Consider the following 24,775-nt stretch of genomic DNA (forward strand, 5'->3'; position numbering starts at 1 on the left):
CAACTCAATCAATAAGTGGGAAAAAGACCTAAACAGACATTTCTCCAAAGAAGACATACAGATGTCTAACAAACACATGAAAAGATGCTCAACATCACTCATTGTTAGAGAAATGCACTTGTTTGTGGGTTGCTGACCTGGGAATGTATGTCCTAACGATAGTGTACCTTCACGTGTTACTTGTCTCTTTGTGGTTTCTTCTTTATGTATTTATTTGCAAAATATTGTTTCTGCTAGTATTCAGGTTGTATTTACAGATAGTTGCTCTGTAATTAGTTGTAGTTTTGTTGTGGCTGTAGGAGGAAGTGTCAGGGTCTTCCTACTCCACCATCTCGGTCACCTCTCCAATGCTTATTCCTGATACTGCTTTTAATTGTGAATATTGTTACGATTTAACTGTAAATTTAAGTATATATAGCCATATTCATATACACTCCTAGTTCTTCACTCAAATACCAAAGAATTTAAAATTTGCATTATTTTGTAAAGCAATTAATCAGTTAAAACATAAATGTTATTCAGTTAATTCTCTTATATAAAGTTTTTCTAGCTAAAACCTAACCAAAAAGTTATAGAAAATAAGATCAAGCCACTTTGAAGAATATTTATGGTCCTTATGAATACCTTTTGCTTTCTACCTGTATAGTAATTGACCTTTTTGACTTAAAAAAAAAATACAGTTTGTGTAAAATGGAGAAATAGTGCCGGCTTCTAGGTAACGCATAGAACTTAACCAGTGCTGTAAAGCCATGTAGAAGTGATGTCTCTTTTCTTAGCTAATGATTAATAGGCATCAGTTTAACTTCCATTTCATTACCAGATCTTCTGTTTTTTTTTTTCTTTCCTTGCAAAATTTGTGTTGTTTCATGAGCTCTGAAGACATGAGCTTTCTCAGATGAAGGATAAAATGTCAATCATTCTCCCCTTTGGTAAATTTCATCTTTGAGGTATCTTAGTCAAAATTGAGACTTCTGCAATAAATTTCTGGTTTACTAAAAGGTATCTTCATGGCTTTTAAAATTTTAAATAGTGAATATCTTCAGAATATTAAAGTATAATATATTTTATTAAATGTTAGCCATATTGACCTACGAGGGGCTCATCTTTCAGAACTGAGAATAAATAACAAGAGCATTTCACCTTTGCATCTTTTTTCCCCATAGGTTTACTTATGTTTACCCAATGTACGATCTCTTACTGAAGGGCACTGCTTGATAGTCCCTTTGCAGCACCATAGGGCAGCTACCTTATTGGATGAAGACATCTGGGAGGAAATTCAGGTCAGCATGATAATGCTCATAATCTTTGTTTTGATCCATAGCAATTTTTACACACTATTGTGACAAATTCTAACAAGTTTTATACCTTCATTCAGTGATTTTACATTCTAAATTTAAACACATATACATTTCCATAGTTGTGTATACCTGTGGGTCATGGTGTTTTCACCACTCACTAACTTTTTACTTTATTGAAAGCTTTAAACAAATGTTTTTAATGAGAGATGATTGTCGTATAATGTACTAGTTTCAGGTATACAACTGATAGCTTTTGGCTATTAAATTAACTTTGACCACCTAATTATATTTATTTAAAATAAAAATCAGTGTTTAAGATTTCTAATATTTGCTTTTGTGGAACATGAAATAATCATTTTTGCCAAGGTAAGCTAATAGATTACAGCCAAAAAGAAGGATGTTTTCAGATAATAAAAAGTAATTTTTGGAAGATAGTGATTTATACTTAGTGATTGTTATATTTTCCTACAATGGCATTGACATTTTCTGCTACTGTGATATTGTCATGATTTTGTTATCAGGCTACATTTCCACACTTTTCCCTTATAGCCTGGCTGACATTTTGATTCAGGGATTTTGTGTGTGTGGTGGTGGAGCCAGGGGGACAGGGGTGGGGTTGGTGAATCTTCAAGAACTTGAAAGGCACAACATGGGTGAAATTGCTGCTAAGTGATTTCAAGATCTTATACTCACCAAAACAGTAAGAGAGAAAAAAACCACTTGTTTTTCCAATGGTTGACAAGTGAATAGGGGTTATAAGAACCCCTAATTAGAAACCATGAAAATTTTAAGACTTCATAAGAGACTAATCATGGGTCTCTTTAGAAGATGGGTCATGGTAGAGAGTTCTGATAAAATGTGTTCCACTGGAGAGAATGGCAAACCACTTCAGCATTCTTGCCTTGAGATCCCCATGAACAGTATGAAAAGGCAGAAAGATATGACACTAAAAGATGAACTTCCCAGGTCCAGTAGCCCAATATGCTACTGGAGGAGTGGAAAAATAGCTCCATGAGGAATGAAGAGGCTGAGCCAAAACGGAAACAGCACCCAGTTGTGGATATGTCTTGTGGTGAAAGTAAACTCTGATGCTGTAAAGAACAGTATTGCATAGGAACCTGGAATGTTAGGTCCATGAATCAAGGTAAATCGGAAGTGGTCACACAGGAGATGGCAAGAGTGAACATTGACATTTTAGCAATCAGTGAATTAAAATTGACTGTAATGGGTGAATTTAATTCAGATAACCATTGTATCTACTCCTGTGGGCAAGAATCCCTTAGAGGAAATGGAGTAGCCCTCACAGTGCAAGAGAGTCTGAAGTGCAGTACTTGGATACAGTCTCAAAAATGACAGAATGATCTCTGTTTGTTATCAAGGCATACCATTCAGTATCACAGTAATCCAAGTCTTTGGCCCAAGCAGCAATGCTAAAGAAGCTGAAGTTGAACGGTTCTATAAAGACCTACAAGACCTGGAATTAACACCAGAAAAAGATGTATTTTTCATCATAGGGGACTGGGATGCAAAAAGAAGAGGTCAAGACATCTGGAATAACAGACAAGTTTGGCCATAGAGTAGAAAAGGGAAGCAGAGCAAAGGCTAACAGAGTTTTGCCAGGAAAATGCTCTAGTCATAGCATACACCCTCTTCCATCAATACAAGAGACCTTTCTACACATGGAGATCACCAGATGGTCAATAGCAAAATCAGATTGATTATATTCTTTGCAGTCAAAGATGGAGAACCTCTATAAAGTCATCAAAAACAAGATCAGGAGCTGACCGTGACTCAAGAAAGTAGGGAAAACCATTAAGCCATTCAGATATGACCTAAATCAAATCTGTTACCTTTATTCAGTGGAAGTGATAAATAGATTCAAGGGATTAGATCTGATAGAGTGTCTTAAAAATTACGGACAGAGGTTTGTAACATTGGACAAGAGATGGTGATCAAGACCATTCCCAAGAAAAAGAAATGCAAAAAGCAAAATGGTTGTCTGAGGAGGCCTTACAAATAGCTGAGAAAAGAAGAGAAGCAAAAGGCAAAGATGAAAAGGAAAGATAGACCCATCTGAATGCAGAGTTCCAAAGACTAGCAAGGTGGGATAAGAAAGCCTTCCTAAGTGAACAATGCAAAGAAACAGAGGAAAACAATAGAATGGGAGAGACTAGAGATCTCGTCAAGAAAATTCAAGGTACCAAGAGAACATTTCATGCACAGATGGGCACAATAAAGGACAGAAATGGTATGGAACTAACAGAAGCAGAAGATATTAAGAAGTTGCAAGAATACACAGAAGAACTATACAAAAAAGATCTTCATGATCCAGATAACCACAATGGTATGATCACTCAACTAGAGCCAGGTGTCTTGGAGTGTGAAGTCAAGTGGGCCTTAGGAAGCATCACTACGAAAGGAGCTAGTGGAGGTGATGGAATTCCAGCTGAGCTATTTCAGATCCTAAAAGATGATGTGTTAAAGTGCTGCACTCAGTATGCCAGCAAATATGGAAAACTCAGCCTGGCCACAGTACTGGAAAAGGTGTTTTCATTCAAGCCCCAAAGAAGGGCAATGCAAAAGGATGTTCCAACTACTGCACAGTTGCATTCATTTCACATACTAGCAAAGTATTGCTCAAAATTCTCCAAGCCAGGCTTCCAGAGTACATGAATTGAGAACTCCTGGATGTTGAAGCTGGATTTAGAAAAGGCAGAGAAACCAGAGATCAAATTGCCAACATCCATTGGATTATAGGAAAAGCAAGAGAATTTCAGAAAAACATCTACTTTTACTTCATAGACTATGCTAAAGCTTTTGACTATGTGGATTACAACAAACTTTGGAAAATTCATAAGGAGATGGGAATACCAGGCCACCTTACCTGCCTCCTGTGAAACCTGTATTCAGGTCAAGAAGCAACAGTTGGAACCTGACATGGAAAAATGGACTGCCTCAATTTTGGGAAAGGAGTATGTCAAGGCCGTATATTGTCACCCTGCTTATTTAATTTATATGCATAGTACATCATGAGAAATGCCAGGCTGGATGAAGCACAAGAATCAAGGAATCAAGACTGCTGGGAGAAATATCAATAACTTCAGATATTCAGATGACACCACCTTTATGGCACAAAGTGAAGGCGAACTAAAGAGCCTCTTGATGAAAGTGAAAGAGGAGAGTGAAAAAGCTGCCTTAAAACTTGACATTCAAAAACTAAGATCATGGCATCTGGTCCCATCACTTCATGACAAATAGATGGGAAAACAATGGGAACAGTGACAGACTTTATTTTCTTGATCTCCAAAATCACTGCAGATGGTGACTGCAACCATGAAAGTAAAAGATGCTCCTTGGAAGAAAAGCTATGACCAACCTAGACAGCATATTAAAAAGCAGAGACATTACTTTGCCGATAAAGTAATAGTCAAAGTCCATATAGTCAAAGGTATGGTTTTTCCAGTAGTTATGTATGGATGTGAGAGTTCGACCATAAAGAAAGCTAAGCACCAAAGAATTGATGCTTTTGAACTGTGGTGTTGGAGAAGACTCTTGAGAGTCCCTTGAACTGGAAGGAGATCCAACCAGTCCATCCTAAAGGAAATCAGTCCTGAATATTCAGTGGAAGGACTAATGCTAAAGCTGAAACTCCAATACTGTGGCCACCTGATGGCAAAGAACTGACTCATTGAAAAGACCCTGATGCTGGGAAAGATTGAAGGCAGAAGGAGAAGAGGGTGACAGAGGATGAGATGATTGGATGGCATCACTGACTCAATGGACATGAGTTTGAGCAAGTTGCAGGAGATGGTAATGGACAGGGAATCCTGGCATGCTGCAGTCCATGGGGTCACAAAGAGTCAGACTCGACTGTGCAACTGCATTGAACTGAACCTGAAATTATACCATTAAACTCATATTTTTAAGTCTTTTATATATATATACATACACACACACACACACACACACACACACATATATAGGAGAAGTATTTAGAAGTGTGTGTGTGTGTGTGTGTCCTCCTTGAGGCTAATGGTATGATGTTTATACATTTTATAATATTGAACTATTTTTGCATCACTACTAATTTAGTGATTTTAAGGTTTCATTTATAATCCATGACATCTTAAGTCTGTCTTATTTGCTGTTTCCAGATAGACACTAGAACAGTCATCCAACAGTTAAACCAGAAAAGACTTATGAAAAAATCCAAAGTAAAGAATTTATTAGATAATCTTTAGAGTATCTAAATTTTTATTGTTGTTGCTGTTGTATTTAATCTACTTTTTCCTTTTTAAAAAAAATTGGTTTTCAGGTATATAGTTCCATTCTAGTAATTATTTTCCTTCTCTCTAATGTTATAAAATTCTCTCCACAGAACTAAGTGATTATTCAATAAATAACAATTAATTGAAAATATGCATAATAAATAAAAATTCACAAATGTGCTAAGTTAACAAAATAAACACAGTCTTTAAAACTATATTATAAAGCCAAATGTACTTTCCATTTGGCTGTTTTTTGTTTTGTGCATGTATTATTAGACACATGAAGATAAGTATCTGGGATATAATTGAGTGGGAAAATAGAGTTCTCTGTTGTCATTTTCTGATTTGTCTGAAATGGCTTGATCACTGGTGTCTTCTTCACTGTTGTTGCAAACAGCACCTAATTCACAATACGTTGAGACAGCACATTTCTTATATCATCATCCATTGTGGAAGATTGCCTTCAAGAAGTAATTCAGGCATTCAGATTTCTTCCATGATTAGCTTCTCCCGTGGTGCCTTTCTTCCCTTTCAGACCCTTGGTTTGAAGAATATAGACATGAGAAGACACACTACCTTTTGATAACTCTTTTAACACATATCATTTCCATATACATTACCCAGAACTAAACATGGCCCCACTTAAGTCCCAGAGATACGGAGAGTTTAGTCTTCTTGTTTGCTCAAGCAGAAAAAAATGATACAATTTAGTGAACACAGCCTTTAGGGGGAAGCATTTTTATATACAGATAACAGATTGGAGGCAAGGGAAGTACAAAATTTAAATGATTCATTTTATCATATAGATGTTTATACCTATATTTTATTATTATTTTATCATAATTTAACTATATTGTATGTACATTGTCTTCATTAATGTGATTTTAGAAAGTATAATACCAAAGTCAGACAATTTTTAAAAGGGGAACCAATTGTCTATAATCATCTATAATGATTTAGCTAATAGTCACCTACCATGAGATCATAGGTATTAGCTAAGACTTCAGCAGCAAATTATCTGAAGTAAAGAGACCATGCTGAACCGTAGCTATGGTTAGAAATGAATAGTGAATCCTCTATCTGTTGCTTATTAGGTAGCATTTTAGTTCATGTCAAATTACCATTATTTGATTTTTTTTTCCCTACTTGCTCTTGTTTATATATAAAAGGAGTGGAAAATAGAATAGTGATGAGGGATCAGTATTAAATAGTTAGAGGAGACCTCATGGGAATCTAGAACTCCCGCCCCCTACCCAGCAGTAATTTGTATCCTTTCCCTGTTTTGGGTGTCAAGAGAGGCTTCAGTGGCAAACCTGAACTGCTGTCTCCACGTGGCAGTAACTAGGCAGGGTCTTAACATAACCTGGTTGAATCTCGAGGAAATTATGCTGAATGAAAATTTGCAAGTGAAGGATCAGCACACATATAAAGGAAACCAGCAAGTGAAGTTACTTTGAGGTCAGAAAAACAATTGGAAGTGAATTCTGCTTGTCTCACTGAATTTAAGGATGCCTACCTGCTTAGAGTACTTTTTTTTTTGGTTTTTGGAATGTTTTTATATGCTTTTACTGTTAGTTCTATGTAATTTACCATGTAATTTTGATTTATCACTTCCTTTTCTTAGTTTACTGAAACTTTTTGTGATATATACAGAATACTGAGCAGAGTGAGTTTCAGTTAAAAAAAAAATGTTGCTTAACTATGTGAAATGTGGTAGATTTAGAAAGTAAAGTAACTATAAGATAACATTATAGAATTCCAACATTGTTTAATATTTCTTTTTTATTTTAAAAGAATTTGCTACACTTTTTATTGTTTTCATATTTTGAATCTCCTATCATTGCTTTATTTACCTAGCCATTTTGCTTTCTTCAGATGTTTAGAAAATCGTTGGTGAAAATGTTTGAAGAGAAAGGATTGGACTGTATCTTTTTAGAAACGAATATGAACATGAAGAAACAGTACCATATGGTTTATGAATGTATTCCTCTCCCAAAGGAAGTGGGTGATATGGCTCCTATCTATTTTAAGGTATTTATAATAGTCTTTACAAACATATTTATTTTTTGTTGTATTATGGTTTTGAAAACAGTTATCTTTATTCTTATATTTTTCTCCTATATACTTATCAATTTTTATATCATTAAGAAATGATGTAAAGCACAAAAAATTCTGCTGTTTAAATTTTTGAAGAAATAAATTTGAAATTTTGACCTTTAAAAGCATGCTTATTTGTAAGTGTGAATATAGTATCAAATAGTAATTTATAATTTCTATATTAATTTCTCAAATGAAAAATTAGAGTTTTACCTTGAAGTACTTTCAAGTCAAAATTATAGTCATAACTCTAGAAAACTTACCATTGAAGTTCATCAGAGCCAGAGATAGTTATATGCAAACAGTATAAATTACAATAGCTGAGATAAGTTATTGCTGTAAGTTTTAGTATTTAATATTTCATCATGCTCTTTGTAAAAAGAAACCAAAATCTAACCTTGCCATGCATTTTTGAACATTACAATAAATGATTAGAGTTCTTAAACAATTAGATTTCATTATAATGTTCAAGCATGCATCCGTGTCTGCTCAATCACTAAGCCGTGTCTGACTGTGTTGCGACCCCATGGACTATAGCCTGCCAGGCTTCTCTGTCAATGGGATTTCCCAGGAGTGTGTTGCCATTTCCTTCTCCAGGGGTCTCCTGCCCGGCCAGGTGGTTTCTTTACCGTGGAGCCACTAGAAAAGCCCGTAATGTTCAGGCAGGTTTAGCTAAATAACCTTTGTTTAATACTGACCTGAGTGCAGTATAATTTATAGACTAATATAAATTTGTAAATGTAGAACGTATATGGAATAGTAACATCTACATTTAAAAAAGATAATGTTTTGTTGAGGTGATATAGAAACTTGCAAAGTTTAGACAGTGTAGGATTGTAAAGTTTAATTAATATGGACTACAAATCCCAGTAAAAAGGATTATTTTTAAAAAAGAATTATAAAACCTATTAAGGTTGCTGAGATGGTGAAAATCTACTTTTCCTATAGAAATTTTGAAAAACAATCTGATTATTTGCTTTGAAATGTCATGCTATTAAAATACAGACAAGCCAGATAATCTGCAACTCCGTATCAGTCCTGTGTTAAACAAAATCAGTTGAGAAAGAGATTATTATGCTTTTCTTCAGTGTCTTTTCTTTTTCTCTTATACTTCCTCCTTAGAGTACTAGATTATGAATGTAAGTATTGAAGTATATAGGGCACAACATAAGCAGCTACTGCTGCTCAATGGTGGGTGACAGAAGTGTCATCTTTTAGAAGAATGATATATCACTTTTCTATACTAACTCTTATATGATCATTAAAGATCATATTAAAGATGTATTTATTTGATCTGGCTTCAATTGTCTATCGAATGTACTACATTATAGTGTCAACACAAGAAACACATGTCTTTTAAATAGGGAATAGCAGTATACTATGCTTATTTGAATGTTAATTTCACATTTAAATTTGCTTCATTATAGTGCTGTTATGTAAAATGAGAGTATTTTATACTTATCACCCTAGTGCTTCTTTCTATTACATATTTTTTTACAATACATATTAGGCATATTGATTGGCTTAGATAAGACTTATAATTCCATTTCTATGTCTTTTTTCCCATACAGTTTTGCTCCTTTTTTCTGTAATCAGAAATAGTTCAAGTATTTGGTTACCAGAAAGCACATAAATAACTTCTTATATTTCAAAGAAGAGCAATAAAGCAAATTGAATTTATTTGAGTTGATGTCTGTGAATGGAATGGGCTTCCCAGGTGGCTCAGTGGTAAAGAATCTACCTGCCATGAGGGTGGGAGATTTGAAAGAATAGAGTTGAAACATGTATATTAACATATGTGAAATAGATGACCAGTCCAAGTTTGAGGCATAAAATAGGGCACTCAAAGCTGGTGCACAGGGACAACCCAGAGGAATGGAACGGGAAGGGGGTTTGAGACCGGGGGACACATGTCCAGCTGTGGCTGATTCATGTCAATGTATGGCAAAAACCACCATAATATTGTAATTCAGTTCAGTTCAGTCATTCCATCGTGTCCAACTCTTTGTGACCCCATGGACTGCAGCACATCAGGCCTCCTTGTCCATCACCAACTCCCGGAGTTTACTCAAACTCATGTCCATCGAGTTGGTGATGCCATCCAACCGTCTTATCCTCTGTCAGCCCCTTATCCTCCTGCCTTCTATCTTTCGAGCATCAGGGTCCTTTCAGATGAGTCAGTTCTTCACATCAGGTGGCCAAAGTATTGGAGTTTCAGTGTCAGCATCAGTCCTTCCAATGAATAGTTAGGACTGATTTCCTTTAGGATGGACTGGTTGGATCTCCTTGCAGTCCAAGGGACTCTCGAAGAGTCTTCTCCAACACCACAGTTCAAAAGCATCAATTCTTTGGTGCTCGGCTTTCTTTATAGTCCATCTCTCACATCCATACATGACTACTGGAAAAACCATAGCCTTGACTAGATGGACCTTTGTTTGAAAAGTAGTGTCTCTGCTTTTCAATATGCTGTCTAGACTGGTCATAACTTTCCTTCCAAGGAGTAAGCATCTTTTAATTTCATAGCTGTAGTCACCATCTGCAGTGATTTTGGAGCCCAAAAAATAAAGTCTGTCACTGTCCATTGTTTCCCCATCTATTTGCCATGAAGTGATGGGATCGGATGCCATGATCTTAGTTTCCTGAATGTTGAATTTTAAGCCAACTTTTTCACTCTCCTCTTTCACCTTCATCAAGAGGCTCTTTAGTTCTTCTTTGCTTTCTCTTGTAAGGGTGGTGTCATCTGCATATCTGAGGTTATTGATACTTCTCCCGGCAATCTTGATATCAGCTTGTGCTTCATCCAGCCCAGTGTTTCTCATGATGTACTCTGCATATAAGTTAAATAAGCAGGGTGACAATATATAGCCTTGATGTATTCCTTTTCGTATTTGGAACCAATCTGTTGTTCCATGTCCAGTTCTAACTGTTGCTTCCTGACCTGCATACAGATTTCTCAAGAGGCAGGTCAGGTGGGCTGGTATCCCCATCTTTTTAAGATTTTTCCACAGTTTGTGGTGGTCCACACAGTTAAAGGCTTTGGCATAGTCAATGAAACAGAAATAGATGCTTTTCTGGAACTCTCTTGCTTTTTTGATGATCCAGCTGATGTTGGCAATTTGATCTCTGGTTCCTCTGCCTTTTCTTAAACATCTGGAAGTTCACAGTTAATGTATTGTTGAAGCCTGGCTTGGAGAATTTTGAGCATTACTTTACTAGCGTTTGAGATGAGTGCAATTGTGCAGTAGTTTGAGCATTCTTTGGCATTGCCTTTCTTTGGGATTGGGATTCTTTTCCAGTCCTGTGGCCACTGTTGAGTTTTTTAAAATTGCTGGCATATTGAGTGTAGCACTTTCACAGCATCATCTTATAGGATTTGAAATAGCTCAATTGGAATTCCATTGCCTCCACTAGCTTTGTTTGTAGTGATGCTTCCTAAGGCCTATTTGACTTCGCATTCCAGAATGTCTGGCTCTAGGTGAGTGATCACACCATCGTGGTTATCTGGGTCATGAAGAACTTTTTTCTACAGTTCTGTGTATTCTTGCCATCTCTTCTTAATATCTTCTGCTTCTGTTAGGTCCATACTATTTCTGTCCTTTATTGAGCTCATCTTTGCATGAAATCTTCCCTTGGTGTCTCTAATTTTCTTGAAGAGATCTCTAGTCTTTCCCATTGTATTGTTTTCCTCTTTCTTTGCAGGGATCACTGGGGAAGGCTTTCTTATCTCTCCTTGCTATTCTCTGGAACTCTGCATTCAAATGGGTATATCTTTCCTTTTCTCCTTTGCCTTTTGCTCCTCTTCTTTTCACAGCTATTTGTAAGGCCTCCTCAGACAGCCATTTTGCTTTTTTGCATTTCTTTTTTTTTTTGCATTACTTTACTTGTATTCTTGTAAAGTAATTAGCCTCCAATTTAAAAAAAAAACAAAAAAACAAAAAAAACAGATCTTCCTCCCATGCAGGAGATGAAAGAGCCATGGATTTGATCCCTGGTTTGGGAAGATCCCCTGGAGGAGGAAATAGAAGGCACTCCAGTATTCTTGCTGGGATAATCTCATGGACAGAGGAGCCTGGCAAGCTACAGTCCATGGGGTCACAAAGAGTCAGACACAGCTGAAAGGCTAAGCATGCACACATGCTATGAATGGAGTAGGAAATTTGTGAATTTTTATGTACAGGAATATAGAATGCATAATATAGAATCAATTTGGGTGAAGATCAGACTTGTATGAAATCAAGAAATTCCAATTTTAAGTAACAGAAATTAAAGGGTTAATTCATTCATAGTAATGACCTAACATGTATATTATACCCTATAGCTGATTCACCGTATTACTTTATTTTTAAACTATTTCTTTGTATTTACTTGTATATTTTCATTAACAAATGGCTATTTCTTAGAAAGCCATAATGGAATCTGATGAAGAATGGTCTATAAACAAGAAATTGATTGATCTGTCTTCAAAAGACATCAGAAAGTCTGTAAGTATTACTTTTTCTTAATAAAAGAAATAATCCTACTGTTAGAATCTTTGTAATTTCCATATCTTATTTGAGAAAGAGACCATTTGGCTCAGTGACCAAAGGTGAAGTACATATAATTCTATAAATGAAGAAGAAATTATTTTCATCTTACCTGGTCTAGCAAATCCTTATTTGTCTAGTGGCTTATATGAATATTTATTCCTGATTTTCCGGCCCTCTGCAGTAGTCCTTATAATTGGTTATGACAGCCATAAAACTGCCGTGAAAATTCTTATGAGATTCTCAGCCGTGAAAGTTCTTCTTATGAGATTGTCGGCCTCTGTGGGACAAGTGACGAAAGATGCTTTCTTTGTTACTGAATTTGTAATGAGAAAAACATTGGTCTTTCCTTTCCTAAAGATCCTGTTTTGAATTTAAAACTCTCTTTCTTGTTCCTTTTTTTGGCGGGGAGGGCTTATACATAGGTTCACTGTTATGTTCCTTTAAAATAGTGGTTGAGTTAGATTATGAATACATTTTTCTTTTATAGTCTTTACTAATCATGCTTCATAGTTTAATCTTGATTTTCTGGTCAAGTTTTAAATTGAAGTAACACTTAAGTTGAGTACTTCTGTAGTGACCTCCTTCTTTTCTAGAAATATACATTAAATGGAATAGATATATAATAGAAGTATAGATTTTTTTTTATATGAAAAGAGTATTATATGAATATATATTTGAGTGCCTGCTATTTACCAGGCAATGTTCTAGGTACATTTATACATAATGAAGCAGAGCAAAGACTTTTTTGTAGCTTATATTCTGGTGCAAGAGTTGGGAACTGCATTCTTTGTACTAAATCCAGCCTGCTGCCTGTTTGTGCGAATGAAGTTTTATAGTAACATAGATATATCCTTGTATAAGTACTGTTTTGGGTTGCTTTCATGCTACAAGGGCAGAATTGAGAGTTACAATAAAAATTTTATGATCTGCAATGCCCACATTATTTTATTTAAATTAAAACTTTTATTATAGGTTTTAAAAAGTTTTTTATAAGTTTTTAAAATTTTGCTGACCCTTATTATAGAAGATATCACTAGAATATTTCTCTCACATTTCTTTTGGAAATCCAGACTCCTGATACATATGACTAATAGAATCTCCTTTTTTATATCCTTTATTACCTTTATTATATTACATTTATTATATCCCAGACAAAAGATTGAAATCTGCATTATTGGAGACAGTTTTAATTCAAAAGTAAAACCATTTATAAGTCTTTTCTCTTTTTAAAAATTAAAAAGAAATTTAATACAATTTTAAAAGTTTAATTTCCATTTACAGTTATTACAAAATATTGGCTGTTTTCTCCGTGTTATACAATACATCCTTCAGCCTGTCTTACACATGATAGTTTGTACCTTCAACTCCCCCACCCCATATCACCCCTGCTCATTGGTACTGGTAACCACCAGTTTGTTCTCTGTATCTATATGTCTGCTTCTTTTCCCCTTTATTCATTAGTTTGTTGTATTTTTTAGATTCCATGTATAAGTGATATCATATAGTATTTGTCATTCTCTGCCTTATTTCAATTCGCATAATGCCTAATGCCATCCAAGTCCATCCATGTTGCTGCAGATAGCAAAATTCTGTTCTTTTTAACATCTTTATCCATTCATCTGTTGATGGACACTTAAGATGCTTTCATATCTTGGCTATTGTAAATAATGTTTCTATGAACATTTTCCAACCAGTCAATCCTAAGGGAAATCAGTCCTGAATAGTCATTGGAAGGACTGATGCTGAAACAGAAACTCCAATACTTTGGCCATCTGATGTGAAGAACTGACCATTGGAAAAGACCCTGAAGCTAGGGAAGATTGAAGGCAGAAGGAGAAGGGGATGACAGAGGATGAGATGGTTGGATGGCATCACCAACTTGATGGACATGAGTTTGAGCAACCTCCTGGAGTTGGTGATGGACAGGGAAGCCTGGCATGTTGCAATCCATGTGGTTGCAAAGAGTCAGACACAACTGAGCGACTGAACTGAACTGATGAACATTTGGCTTTTTATACAATTCATGGGGTTCTTATAGCAAGAATACTGGGGTGGTTTGCCGTGCCTTCCTCCAGTGGACCACATTATGTCAGAACTCTCCAGTGGAAACTGTCCGTCTTGAGTGGCCCTGCATGGCATGGTTCATAGCTTCATAGAGTTACACAAGCCCCTTCAACATGACAAGGCAGTGACCCTGAAGGAGACTAGAGATCTCTTCAAGAAAATTGGAAATATCAAAGGAATATTTCATGTAAATATGGGCACAGTAAAGGACAGAAACGGTGAAGACCTAACAGAAGCAGAAGAGATCAAGAAGAGATGTCAAGAACAAACAGAAGAACTCTACACAAAAGATCTTAATGACCCGGATAACCACAATGGTGTGATCACTCACCTAGAGCCAGACATCCTGGAGTGTGAAGTCAAAAGGGCATTAGGAAGCACTGCTGCCAATAAAGCTACTGGAGGTGATGGAATTCCAGCAGAGCTGTTTAAAATCCTTAAAGATGATGCTGTTAAAGTGCTGCACTCAATTGTCAGCAAATTTGGAAAACCTAGGCAATGGCACCCCACTCCAGTACTCTTGCCTGGAAAATCCCATGGATGGAGGAGCCTGTTAGGCTGCAGTCCATGGGGTCGCTAAGAGTTGGACACGACTGAGCGACTTCCCTTTCGGTTTTCACTTTCATGCATTGGAGAAGGAAATGGCAACCCAATCCAGTGTTCTTGCCTGGGGAATCCCAGGGATGGGGGAACCTCGTGGGCTGTTGTCTCTGGGGTCGCATAGAGTCGGACACAACTGAAGCGACTTAGCAGTAGCAGCGGCAGTGGCCACTGGACTGGAAAAGGTCAGTCTTCATCCCAGTTCCCAAGAAGGGCAGTGCTAAAGAATGTTCAAACTACTGGACACTTGCAGTCACTTTCCATGCTAGTAAGGTTCACTTTCCATGCTAGTAAAGTTATGCTCAAAATCCTTCAGGCTAGGCTTCAGCATTACATGAAACAAGAACTTCCAAGGTGTACAAACTGGGTTGAGAAAAGGCAGAGGAACCAGAGATGAAATTGCCAACTTTCACTGGATCATAGAGAAAGCAAGGGATTTCCAGCAAAACATCTACTTCTATCTTATTAACTATGCTAAAGACTTTGACTGTGTGGATCATAACAAACTGTGGAAAATTCTTAAAGAGATGGGAATACCAGATCGTCTTACTTGTCTCCTGCGAAACCTGTATGAAGGTCAAAAAGCAACAGTTAGGACCTTATATGGAACAATGGACTGGTTCAAAATTGAGAAAGAAGCACAACGAGGCTGTGTATTGTCACCCTGTTTATTTAGCTTATACATGATGTGCTTAGCTTAGTACATCATGCGAAATGCTGGGCTCGATGATTTACAAGCTGGAATCAAGGTTACCAGGAGAAATATCAACAACCTCAGATATGCAGATGATACTACTATACTGGCAGAAAGTGAGGTTGAACTAAAGAGCTTCTTGATGAGGGTGAAAGAAGAGAGTGGAAAAGCCAGCTTAAAACTCAATATTAAAATAACTAAAATGGCATTTGGTCCCATCTCTTCATTGCAAATTGAAGGGGAAAAGGTGGAAGCAGTGAAAGATTTCCTCTTATTGGGCTCTAACATCCCTGTGTATGGTGCTGCAGTCATGGAATTAGAAGACGATTGCGGAAAGCTATGACAAACAGTGCTCAGTCGCTTCAGTTGTGTCTGACTTTTTGTGACCCAGTGGACCATAGCTCACCAGGCTCCTTTGTCATTGGCATTCTCCAGGCAAGAATAGTGGAGTGGGTTGCCATGCCCTCCTCCAGGAGATCTTCCTCACCCAGGGATCAAACCTGCATCTCCTGCCTTGCAGGCAGATTCTTTACTGCTGACCCACCAGGAAGGCCCATGACAAACCTAGACAGTGTATTAAAAAGCAAAGACATCATTTTGCCGTCATGGTCTGTATAGTCAAGGTTGTGGTCTTTCCGGTAATCATATACAGACGTGAGAATTGGATGATAAAAAATTGAATAATTGATGCTTTTGAACTGTGGTGCTGGAGAAAACTCTTGAGAGTCCCATTGACAGCAAGGAGATCAAACCAGTCAATCTTGAAGGATATTAACCCTGAATATTCATTGAAAGGACTGATGGTGATCCTGTGAAGTTTCAGTACTTTGGCCATCTGATACAAAGAGCTGAGTCGTTGGAAAAGACCCTGATGCTGGGAAAGATTGAAGGCAGAAAGAGAAGAGGGCAACAGAGGATGAGATGGTTGGATGGCATCACCAAGTCAATGGACATGAACTTGGGCAAACTCTGGGAGATGATGAGGGACAGGGAGGCCTGGAGTGCTGCAGTCCATGGGATTATGAAGAGTTGGACATGACTTGGCAACTGAACAACAGCATAAACATTCTATGCATTCTATACCTTTTCAAATTAGTGTTTTTGTTTTTTTCAGATATATATACCCAGGAGAGGAATTGCTGAGTTACATGGTAGCTGTATATTGAGTTTTTTAATAAACCTCTGCACTGTTTTGCCCAGTGGCTACACCAATTTACATTCCCACCAATAGCATTTTAGTGTTCTCTTTTCTTCATATCCTTGCCGACTTTGTCATTTGTTTTATTTTTAGCAGTAGCCATAAAGGTGTGAGGTGATATCTCATTGTGGTTTTGGTTTTGATTAGCATTTTCCTGATGATTAGAGATTTTGAGCATCTTTTCATATGCCTGTGGCCATCTTCATTTCCTCCTTGGTAAAATGTGTATTCAGTTTTTTTATCCCCTTTTTAGTTAGGTCGTTTGTTTGTTTGTTTTTATATTGAGTTGTATTGACTGTTTATATATGTTGGATTAACCCCTTATTGGTCATATAATTTGCAAAAATTTTCTCCCATTTAGTAGGTTGTCTTTAAATTTTGTTGATAATTTCCTTTGCTGTGCAAAAGCTTTTAAATTTACTTAGGTCCCATTTGTTTACTTTTGCTTTTATTTAATATACTCCAGGAGATGGATACAAAAACTTTTGCTGTGATTCATGTCACTGAATGTTCTCTATTTTCCTGTAGGCATTTTATAGTATCTGGCCTTAACTTTAGATCTTTAATCCATTTTGACTTTTATTTTTTGTATGGTGTTAGAGAATGTTCTAATTTCACTTCTTTACATGTATCTGTCTAGTTTTCCCAGCACTGTTTATTGAAGAGACTGTCTTTTCTTCATTGTATATTCTTGGTTCTTTTTGGTGACCGTAGGTGTGTGAGTTTATTTCTGGGCTGTCTAGTCTGTTCCATTGATCTGTGTCTGTTTTCAATGCCAGTATCAAACTGTTCTGATGGGTATAGCTTTGTATTAAAGAGTATGGTCTGAAGTCAGGGCGCATAATTCTTCGAGCTTTGTTCTTCTTTCTCAAGATTGTTTTGGCTATTTGGGATCTTTTGAAGGTATAATCTTCCAAAACTGAGCCAAGCACAAATAGAAAAGATGAATGGATGAATTACGAGTACTGAAATTGAGTCAGTAATTTAAAAATTTCCAGCAAACAAAAATCTAGAACCAGATGGCTTTACAGCTGAATTCTACCGAACATTTATCCTTCTGAAACTATTCCAAAAAATTGCAGAGGAAGGAACGCTTCTAAACTCATTCTATGAGTCCAGCATCAACCTGATACTAAAACCAGACAGAGATATCACAAAAAAGATTAGAGTTCAGTATCACTGATGAACATAGATGAAAAAATCCTCAATAAATAATAGCAGACTGAATCCAGCAATACATTAAAAAGATCATATACCATGATCAAGTGAGATTTAACCCAGAATTCCAAGAATGTTTCAGTATTCATAAATCAATCAATGTGATATACCACATTAACAAATTGAAAATAAAAACCATGTGATCATCTCAATAGATGGCAGAAAAAGCTTTTGATAAAATTTGGCACCCATTTATGATAAATTTCTCCAGAAGGTGGGCATAGAGGGAACATACCTCAAAATAATAAAGGCCATATATGACAAAAACACACAGCTAACATCTACCCCCTCCTGTTGCTCCCTGCTAAAGTCAAGGCTTCAGAGTATACAACAAAATTAGAATTAGGTTTTAACAATAATTTAGAACACAATAGAATTGTATTTTTGGCTAGACTTCTGAAAGAAGGATACCTTTTAAACTTAGATGAGAAGAACCCACAAAGTTAGCAGATGTCATTGATTTCATGTTAAATCTCTTCTCTTTCACTGACTGGGGCAGATAAGACAGAGGTTAATATTGTTAATATTTAAAATACTTGTAAGTATTGATAAAAAAGCCCCTTAAAACTTACCTAATGAATGGACTAAGGACTTGATAAAACATTTCACAAAAGAGGATATATATATATCTATCTAAAACACCTACCACGATAGGCTTAGAGCAAACATTTATTAAGTGCTTAGTAGCTCCAGGCCATTTATATGTTTATTTCTTGAACTACCCAACTCTTTTCCCCTATCTTATAGCTTAAGAAACAGCCATAGAGAAGTTAAATAATAGTAAAGAAATGATACCAGGCAGTATGGCTATCATCAAAAATAAATGCTGGAGAAGATGTGGCGAGACAGGAACCCTCCTACTCTAGAGAGTGTCAGACTGAGTGAAGTAAGTTAGGTAGAGAAGGAGAAATATTGTATGACATCCCTTATATGTGGAATCTAAAAGAAATGATACAAAAGAACTTCCTTACAAAATAGAAAGAGACTCACAGACTTAGAGAACATATTTATGGTTGCCAGGGGGAAGGGATAGTTAGGGAGTTTCAGATGGATGTGTTCACACTGTTGTATTTAAAATGGATAAGCAAAAATAAAATAAAATAAAATGGATAAGCAACAGATACCTACTGTATAGCACATGGAACTCTGCTCAGTGTTATCTGACAACCTGGATGGGAGGGGAGTTTGGGGAAGAATGGATACATGTATATGTATGGCTGAGTCCCTTTGCTGTTCATCTGAAATTATCACAACATTGTTAATAAGCTATATCCCAGTATAAAATAAGAAGGTTAAAAAAATATATATCAAAAGAACTATAGAGGGACTTCCTTGATGGTCCAGTGGTTAAGAATTCACCTTCAGATGCAAGTTCGACCCTGGTCAGGGAACAAAGATCCCACATGCTATGGGGTGACAAATCCCATATGCCGCAACTGGAGAGCCCTTGGGTGCATGGCAGCAAAGATCCTGCATACCACAGCTAAGACCCAATGCAGCCAAATAAGTTTTTTTTAAACTGAATTATTAGAAAAGTTAAAAGACAAAAATGATAAAATTAAGTATAACTAAAGTAAACAGTTAAGGGATAGGCATAAAGATGTAAAATATGATATCAAAAATAGAAAACATGTAGGGGGAATCAAAAATAATAGATCTTTTAGAATGTCTTTGAACTTAAAATCAGTTTAAAACAAGTGTATATATTGATAGATAAAAGTCAACATATATGAACTCCATGATAACTACTATATATGCAGTATTTTATTGGTAAGCCATCTAGTACCTCTAGGGAAGAGGCAATACTGGCAAACCACTCCAGTATTCTTGCCTCAAGAAGCCCATGAACAGTATGAAAAGGCAAAAAGCTATGACACCAGGAGATGAATCCCCCAGACTGGAAGGTGCCTGATAAGCTACTGGGAGAGAGCAGAGAAATAGCTCCAGAAAGAAAGAAGAGGCTTTAACTGTGTGGATCACAACAAACTATGGAACATTCTAAAGGACATGGGAATACCAGGCCACCTTACCTGCCTCCTGAGAAACCTGTATGCAGGTCAAGAAGCAACAGTTACAACCTGACTTGGAACAACAAACTGGTTCAAAATTGCAAAAGGTATGCATCAAGACTATATACTGTCACCCTGCTTATTTAACTTCTAAGCAGAGTACATTATGCAAAATGCCAGTCTGGATGAATCACAAGCTGGAATCAAGATTTCCAGGAGAAATATCAACAGCCTCAGATATGCAGATGATACCTCTCTAATGGCAGAAAGAGAAGAGAAACTAAAGAGCCTCTTGGTAAAGGTGAAAGAAGAGAGTGAAGGAGCTGGCATAAAACTCAACATTCAAAAAATGAAGATCATGGCTTCCGATCCCATTGCTTCATGGCACATAGATGGGGAAACAATGGAAATAGTGACAGATTTTCTTTTCTTCTGCTCCAAAATCACTGTGGATGTTGACTGCAGCCACGAAATGAAAAGGTGCTTGCTCCTTGAAAGAAAAGCTGTGACCCATCTAGACAGTGTATAAAAAAAGCAGAGACATCACTTTGCAAACAAAGGTCACTATAGTCATAACTGTGGTTTTTCCAGTAATCATGTACAGATGTGAGAGTTGTACCATAAAGAAGGCTGAGTGCTGAAGAATTGATGCTTTTGAATTGTGGTGCTGCAGAAGACTTGAGAATCCCTCAGACAGCAAGGAGATCAAACCAATCAATCCTAAAGCAAATCAACCCTGAATATTCATTGGAAGAACTGATGCTGAAGCTCCAGTCCTTTGGCTACCTGATGCGAAGAGGCGACTCATTGGAAAATACCCTGATGCTGGGAAAGATTGAGGGCAGGAGAAGGGGGCGGCAGAGGATGAGATGGTTGGATGGCATCACCAACTCAATGGACATGAGTTTGTTCAAACTTCAGGAGACAGTGAAGGACAGGGAAGCCTGGCCTGCTGCAGTCCATGGGGTGGCAAAGAATAGGACATGACTTAGCGACTGAACAACAACAACAATCTAGTATCTACTGCAAGTTTATTTATTTTAATCTGAATATATAGCTGAAATAAGTTCCTGGAGGGTTAATATTTTCACTTAACCAATAAGAAACACATACAAATTCTTCTTGCAATGGTTATTACATATTTAACTTTGAAGTGGTTTCTTTTCTAAATCGCCACATAGTGTTTTATCTGAGACTGTTTATCCAAGTCAGAGCAGCTTGGGAATGAACTAGATGACCTCTTGAAGTCCCTCTTAGCTTTAGGATTTAATAATTATGTGGATGGAATTGTGACAAGAACTTGAGTCTAAGAATAATTTCAAAGCAGGTCACTTTTTACAAAGTTAAGCTTTCCAGTGTCTTTTTAACATGATAATGTTTCTGAGCATGAAGTGAACAATCTTGATCTATTTTAACTTTATGTTAATTCCGAAGAAATCTCATTATGCTTCTTTTAAAAAAACTCTACGTCCAGAAAAAAAGCAGCCCTCTATCCTATCTCCTTAGTTCATGAAGTATTTTGTATGTGTGTTGGGGGTGGTGATTTTTTTCCCATAGTAGATTCTTAGCTGTTAGTACAGATTTGCCTATTTATAATTCATTCTAACTCTCTGTTCATTTATGTTTTTATTTGTGTGAGTATAAATTTTTTCTTAATGTCTATTTTGTCTACTTTCTCTAGGTTTTTTAATTTATTTTCAGGGTAGTGTGAAGTTCATGAAAATATGCAAGGGAAAGATATCTGAATGTTAATTGCAGAGGGGTTGCGTGATGTTCACGCAAGTTATCAAGAAAGTGATCTTTTTTCACAAGATTTTTTTTTTTAATTCTCAAGACAGTTTATAGAAAGGTCACATGAATTCTTCTCAACTTTTTATTAGGATATTGAAATTTAATTCTGTGATAACTGTAGCAGTTGAAAAACATGTAAGACATTTTGGGTTTGATTTTCAAAACTAAGCAAAGTCCACCTCAAGGAAAATTTGAGTTTACCCTGGGATCTTTACATATGAGGACAGTTATAGAAAGTCAGGATTAAAGACTGGAATGTTTAAAGGGGAAAACAAATACTACTGTTTTTCTATGATCAATAAATTTTTTTGCTGTAATTCTGTCAGTACTCTTCATGGGTGGTACCAAAGTTCCAACTTCTTTCACTCCTGCTGGTCAGGGCAGGAAAAGGGGAGTACTAAATGTACATGTACTTTGATAATGGAGCCTTTGCAGTGCCTACTGACTAATAACTCTTCTAGCAAGAGTGTAGGTTGTACCTTTTTCATCCTTCAATGAGAGAAGAGTTGCTTGTGACAGTGTGTTCATCTTGGAAATTGTTGAGCTTTACTGTGTATATACAAATTACCACAAATTTAGTGCTTTAAAAATAACACATTTATTATCTCATAATTTTGGAAGTCACAAATATGAAATGGGTTTAAAATCAAGATGTTAGCAGGCCTGCTTTTTTTTGAGGCTCTTAGGGAGAATCCATTTCCTTGCCATTTTCAGTTTCTGGAAGTCACCTGCATTCCATGGCTTGTGGTTCTTTCAGAGCCAACCAGTATAGGATCTTCCAGTCTTTCTCTGACTCTGACCTTTCTGTCATATCCTGTATAACCTGGGATAATCTTTCCATTTCAAGATCCCTAACTTAATCATATCTGCAAAGCCCCTTTTGCCTTATAATGTAATTTATTTATGGCAAATAGGGAATAAGAGCATCGACATATTTAGGAAGCCATTTTTCTGCAAAATACAGTATCATACCAACAAAAAACATGGGCACTGTTATCATAAGTTGATTCCTCAAGATCTCTTCCTGGAGAGTACTGTTCTTTATCCATGTAGTCTTCAATATAATTTTAGCCATTCATATTCATGTTCATACATTGATCTGTTTCAGATGGCAGAAAGTAGTTTAATGGAGGCTTCCATTCTTTTTTGACTACTAGATTTGCAGAAAGCATTGTTAGTAGGAGATGGAAATGAAAATAATATTTGAATAATATTCTCTTTGCCAAATATTAGTCTGTGTACTTAATATGCATTTTTCTATTTGATGCTCACAGCAGACTTCTGAGCTCTTCATATTTATTGTTAAGACTCACAGATCTTAAATAACTTGCCTAAAGTTATAGTTATAAGTAACAGAACTGTGATTAGAGTCTTGTCTATCTATTTTTTTTTTTGGCTAACTATGTCATATGTGTTTTAAATTTTACTTTAAAAATGTGAAAATATTTTTTAAAAAGCACGAGTAGTAACCATTTCTCTGCATTGTATGTTATATATTATTTTGTAAACTGATTTTTTAACTTACACTTTTCCTATAACCTATACAACTCTTTATAGGCCCCAGTTTTAATTGCTTTATACTATTTCAAGATGACCACTCTTCTTCCACCCTATCACATACACTATCTCTTCCCAAGGCATGCCTTCTGGAGGGCACAATACAAAATATGTATAATTAAATATAAATATGTAATTCAGTGAAACTGAATCATGCCATGTAGGGCCACCCCAGATGGACGGGTCATGGTGGAGAGTTCTGACAAAACATGGTCCATCAGAGAAGGGAATGGCAAACCACTGCAGCATTCTTGCCTTGAGAACCCCATGACAGTATGAAAAGGCAAAAAGATATGGCACTGAAAGATGAACTCCCCAGGTTGGTGGTGTCCAATATGCTCCTGGAGAAGAGCAGAGCAATACCTCCAAAAGGAATGAAGAGGCTGAGCCAAAGCAGAAATAGCACCCAGTTATGGATATGTTTGGTGGTGAAAGTAATGTCTGATGCTTTTAAGAATATTGCATAGGAACCTGCAATGTTAGGTCCATGAATCAAGGTAAATTGGAAGTGGTCAAACAGAAGATGGCAAGAGTGAACATCGACATTTTAGGAATCAGTGAACTAAAGTGGACAGCAGTAGTCAAATTTAATTCAGATGACCATTATATCTACCACTGTGGGCAAGAATCCCTTAGAGGAAAGGGAGTAGCCCTCAGAGTCAACAAAACAGTCTGAAATGCAGTAATTCAGTGCAATCTCAAAAACGACAAAATGGTTTCTGTTCGTTTCCAAGGCAAACCATTCAATCAGTATCACAGTAATCCAAGTCTATGCCCCAACCACTAATGCCAAAGAAGCTGAAGTTGAAAGGTACTATGAAGAACTATAAGACCTTCTAGAACTAACACTAAAAAAGAGATGTGCTTTTCATCATAGGGGACTGGAATGCAAATGTAGGAAGTCAAGAGAAACCTGGAGTAACAGGCAAGTTTGGTCTTTGAATACAAAAGAAAGCAGAGCAAAGGCTAACAGAGTTTTGCCAAGAGAATGCACTGGTCATAGCAAATGCCTGCTTCCAACAACACAAGAGATGGTTCTACATATGGACATCAGTTCAGTTCAGTTCAGTCACTCAGTCGTGTCCGACTCTTTGCAACCCCATGAACCGCAGCACGCTAGGCCTCCCTGTCCTTCACCAACTCCCGGAGTCTGCCTAAACCCATGTCCATCAAGTTGATGATACCATCCAACCATCTCATCCTCTTTCGTCCTGGTCTCCTTATGCCCTCAATCTTTCCCAGCATCAGGGTCTTTTCAAATGAGTCAGCTCTTCGCATCAGGTGGCCAAAGTATTGGAATTTCAGCTTCAACATCAGTCCTTCCAATGAACACCCAGGACTGATCTCCTTTAGAATGGACTGGTTGGATCTCCTTGCAGTCCAAGGGACTCTCAAGAGTCTTCTCCAGCACCACAGTTCTAAAGCATCGATTCTTTGGTGCTCAGCTTTCTTTAT

At 36.7% G+C, this 24,775-nt stretch overlaps 1 protein-coding gene across 5 annotated transcripts in view; it reads left to right on the plus strand.

The window, feature by feature from the left end:
* Positions 1-24,775, plus strand: part of CWF19L2 (CWF19 like cell cycle control factor 2) — a 140,763-nt gene that overhangs the window by 106,292 nt on the left and 9,696 nt on the right. For all 5 annotated transcript variants that reach the window (XM_055547764.1, XM_055547766.1, XM_055547765.1 and 2 more), the window contains 3 exons: positions 1,164-1,280; positions 7,442-7,597; positions 12,064-12,144. In XM_055547764.1, the coding sequence (XP_055403739.1) occupies positions 1,164-1,280; positions 7,442-7,597; positions 12,064-12,144 (354 nt within the window). The remainder of the gene's footprint in view (positions 1-1,163; positions 1,281-7,441; positions 7,598-12,063; positions 12,145-24,775) is intronic.

The sequence above is a fragment of the Bubalus kerabau genome, chromosome 15 (assembly GCF_029407905.1).
Source record: "Bubalus kerabau isolate K-KA32 ecotype Philippines breed swamp buffalo chromosome 15, PCC_UOA_SB_1v2, whole genome shotgun sequence".
Classification (NCBI taxonomy): domain Eukaryota; kingdom Metazoa; phylum Chordata; class Mammalia; order Artiodactyla; family Bovidae; genus Bubalus; species Bubalus kerabau.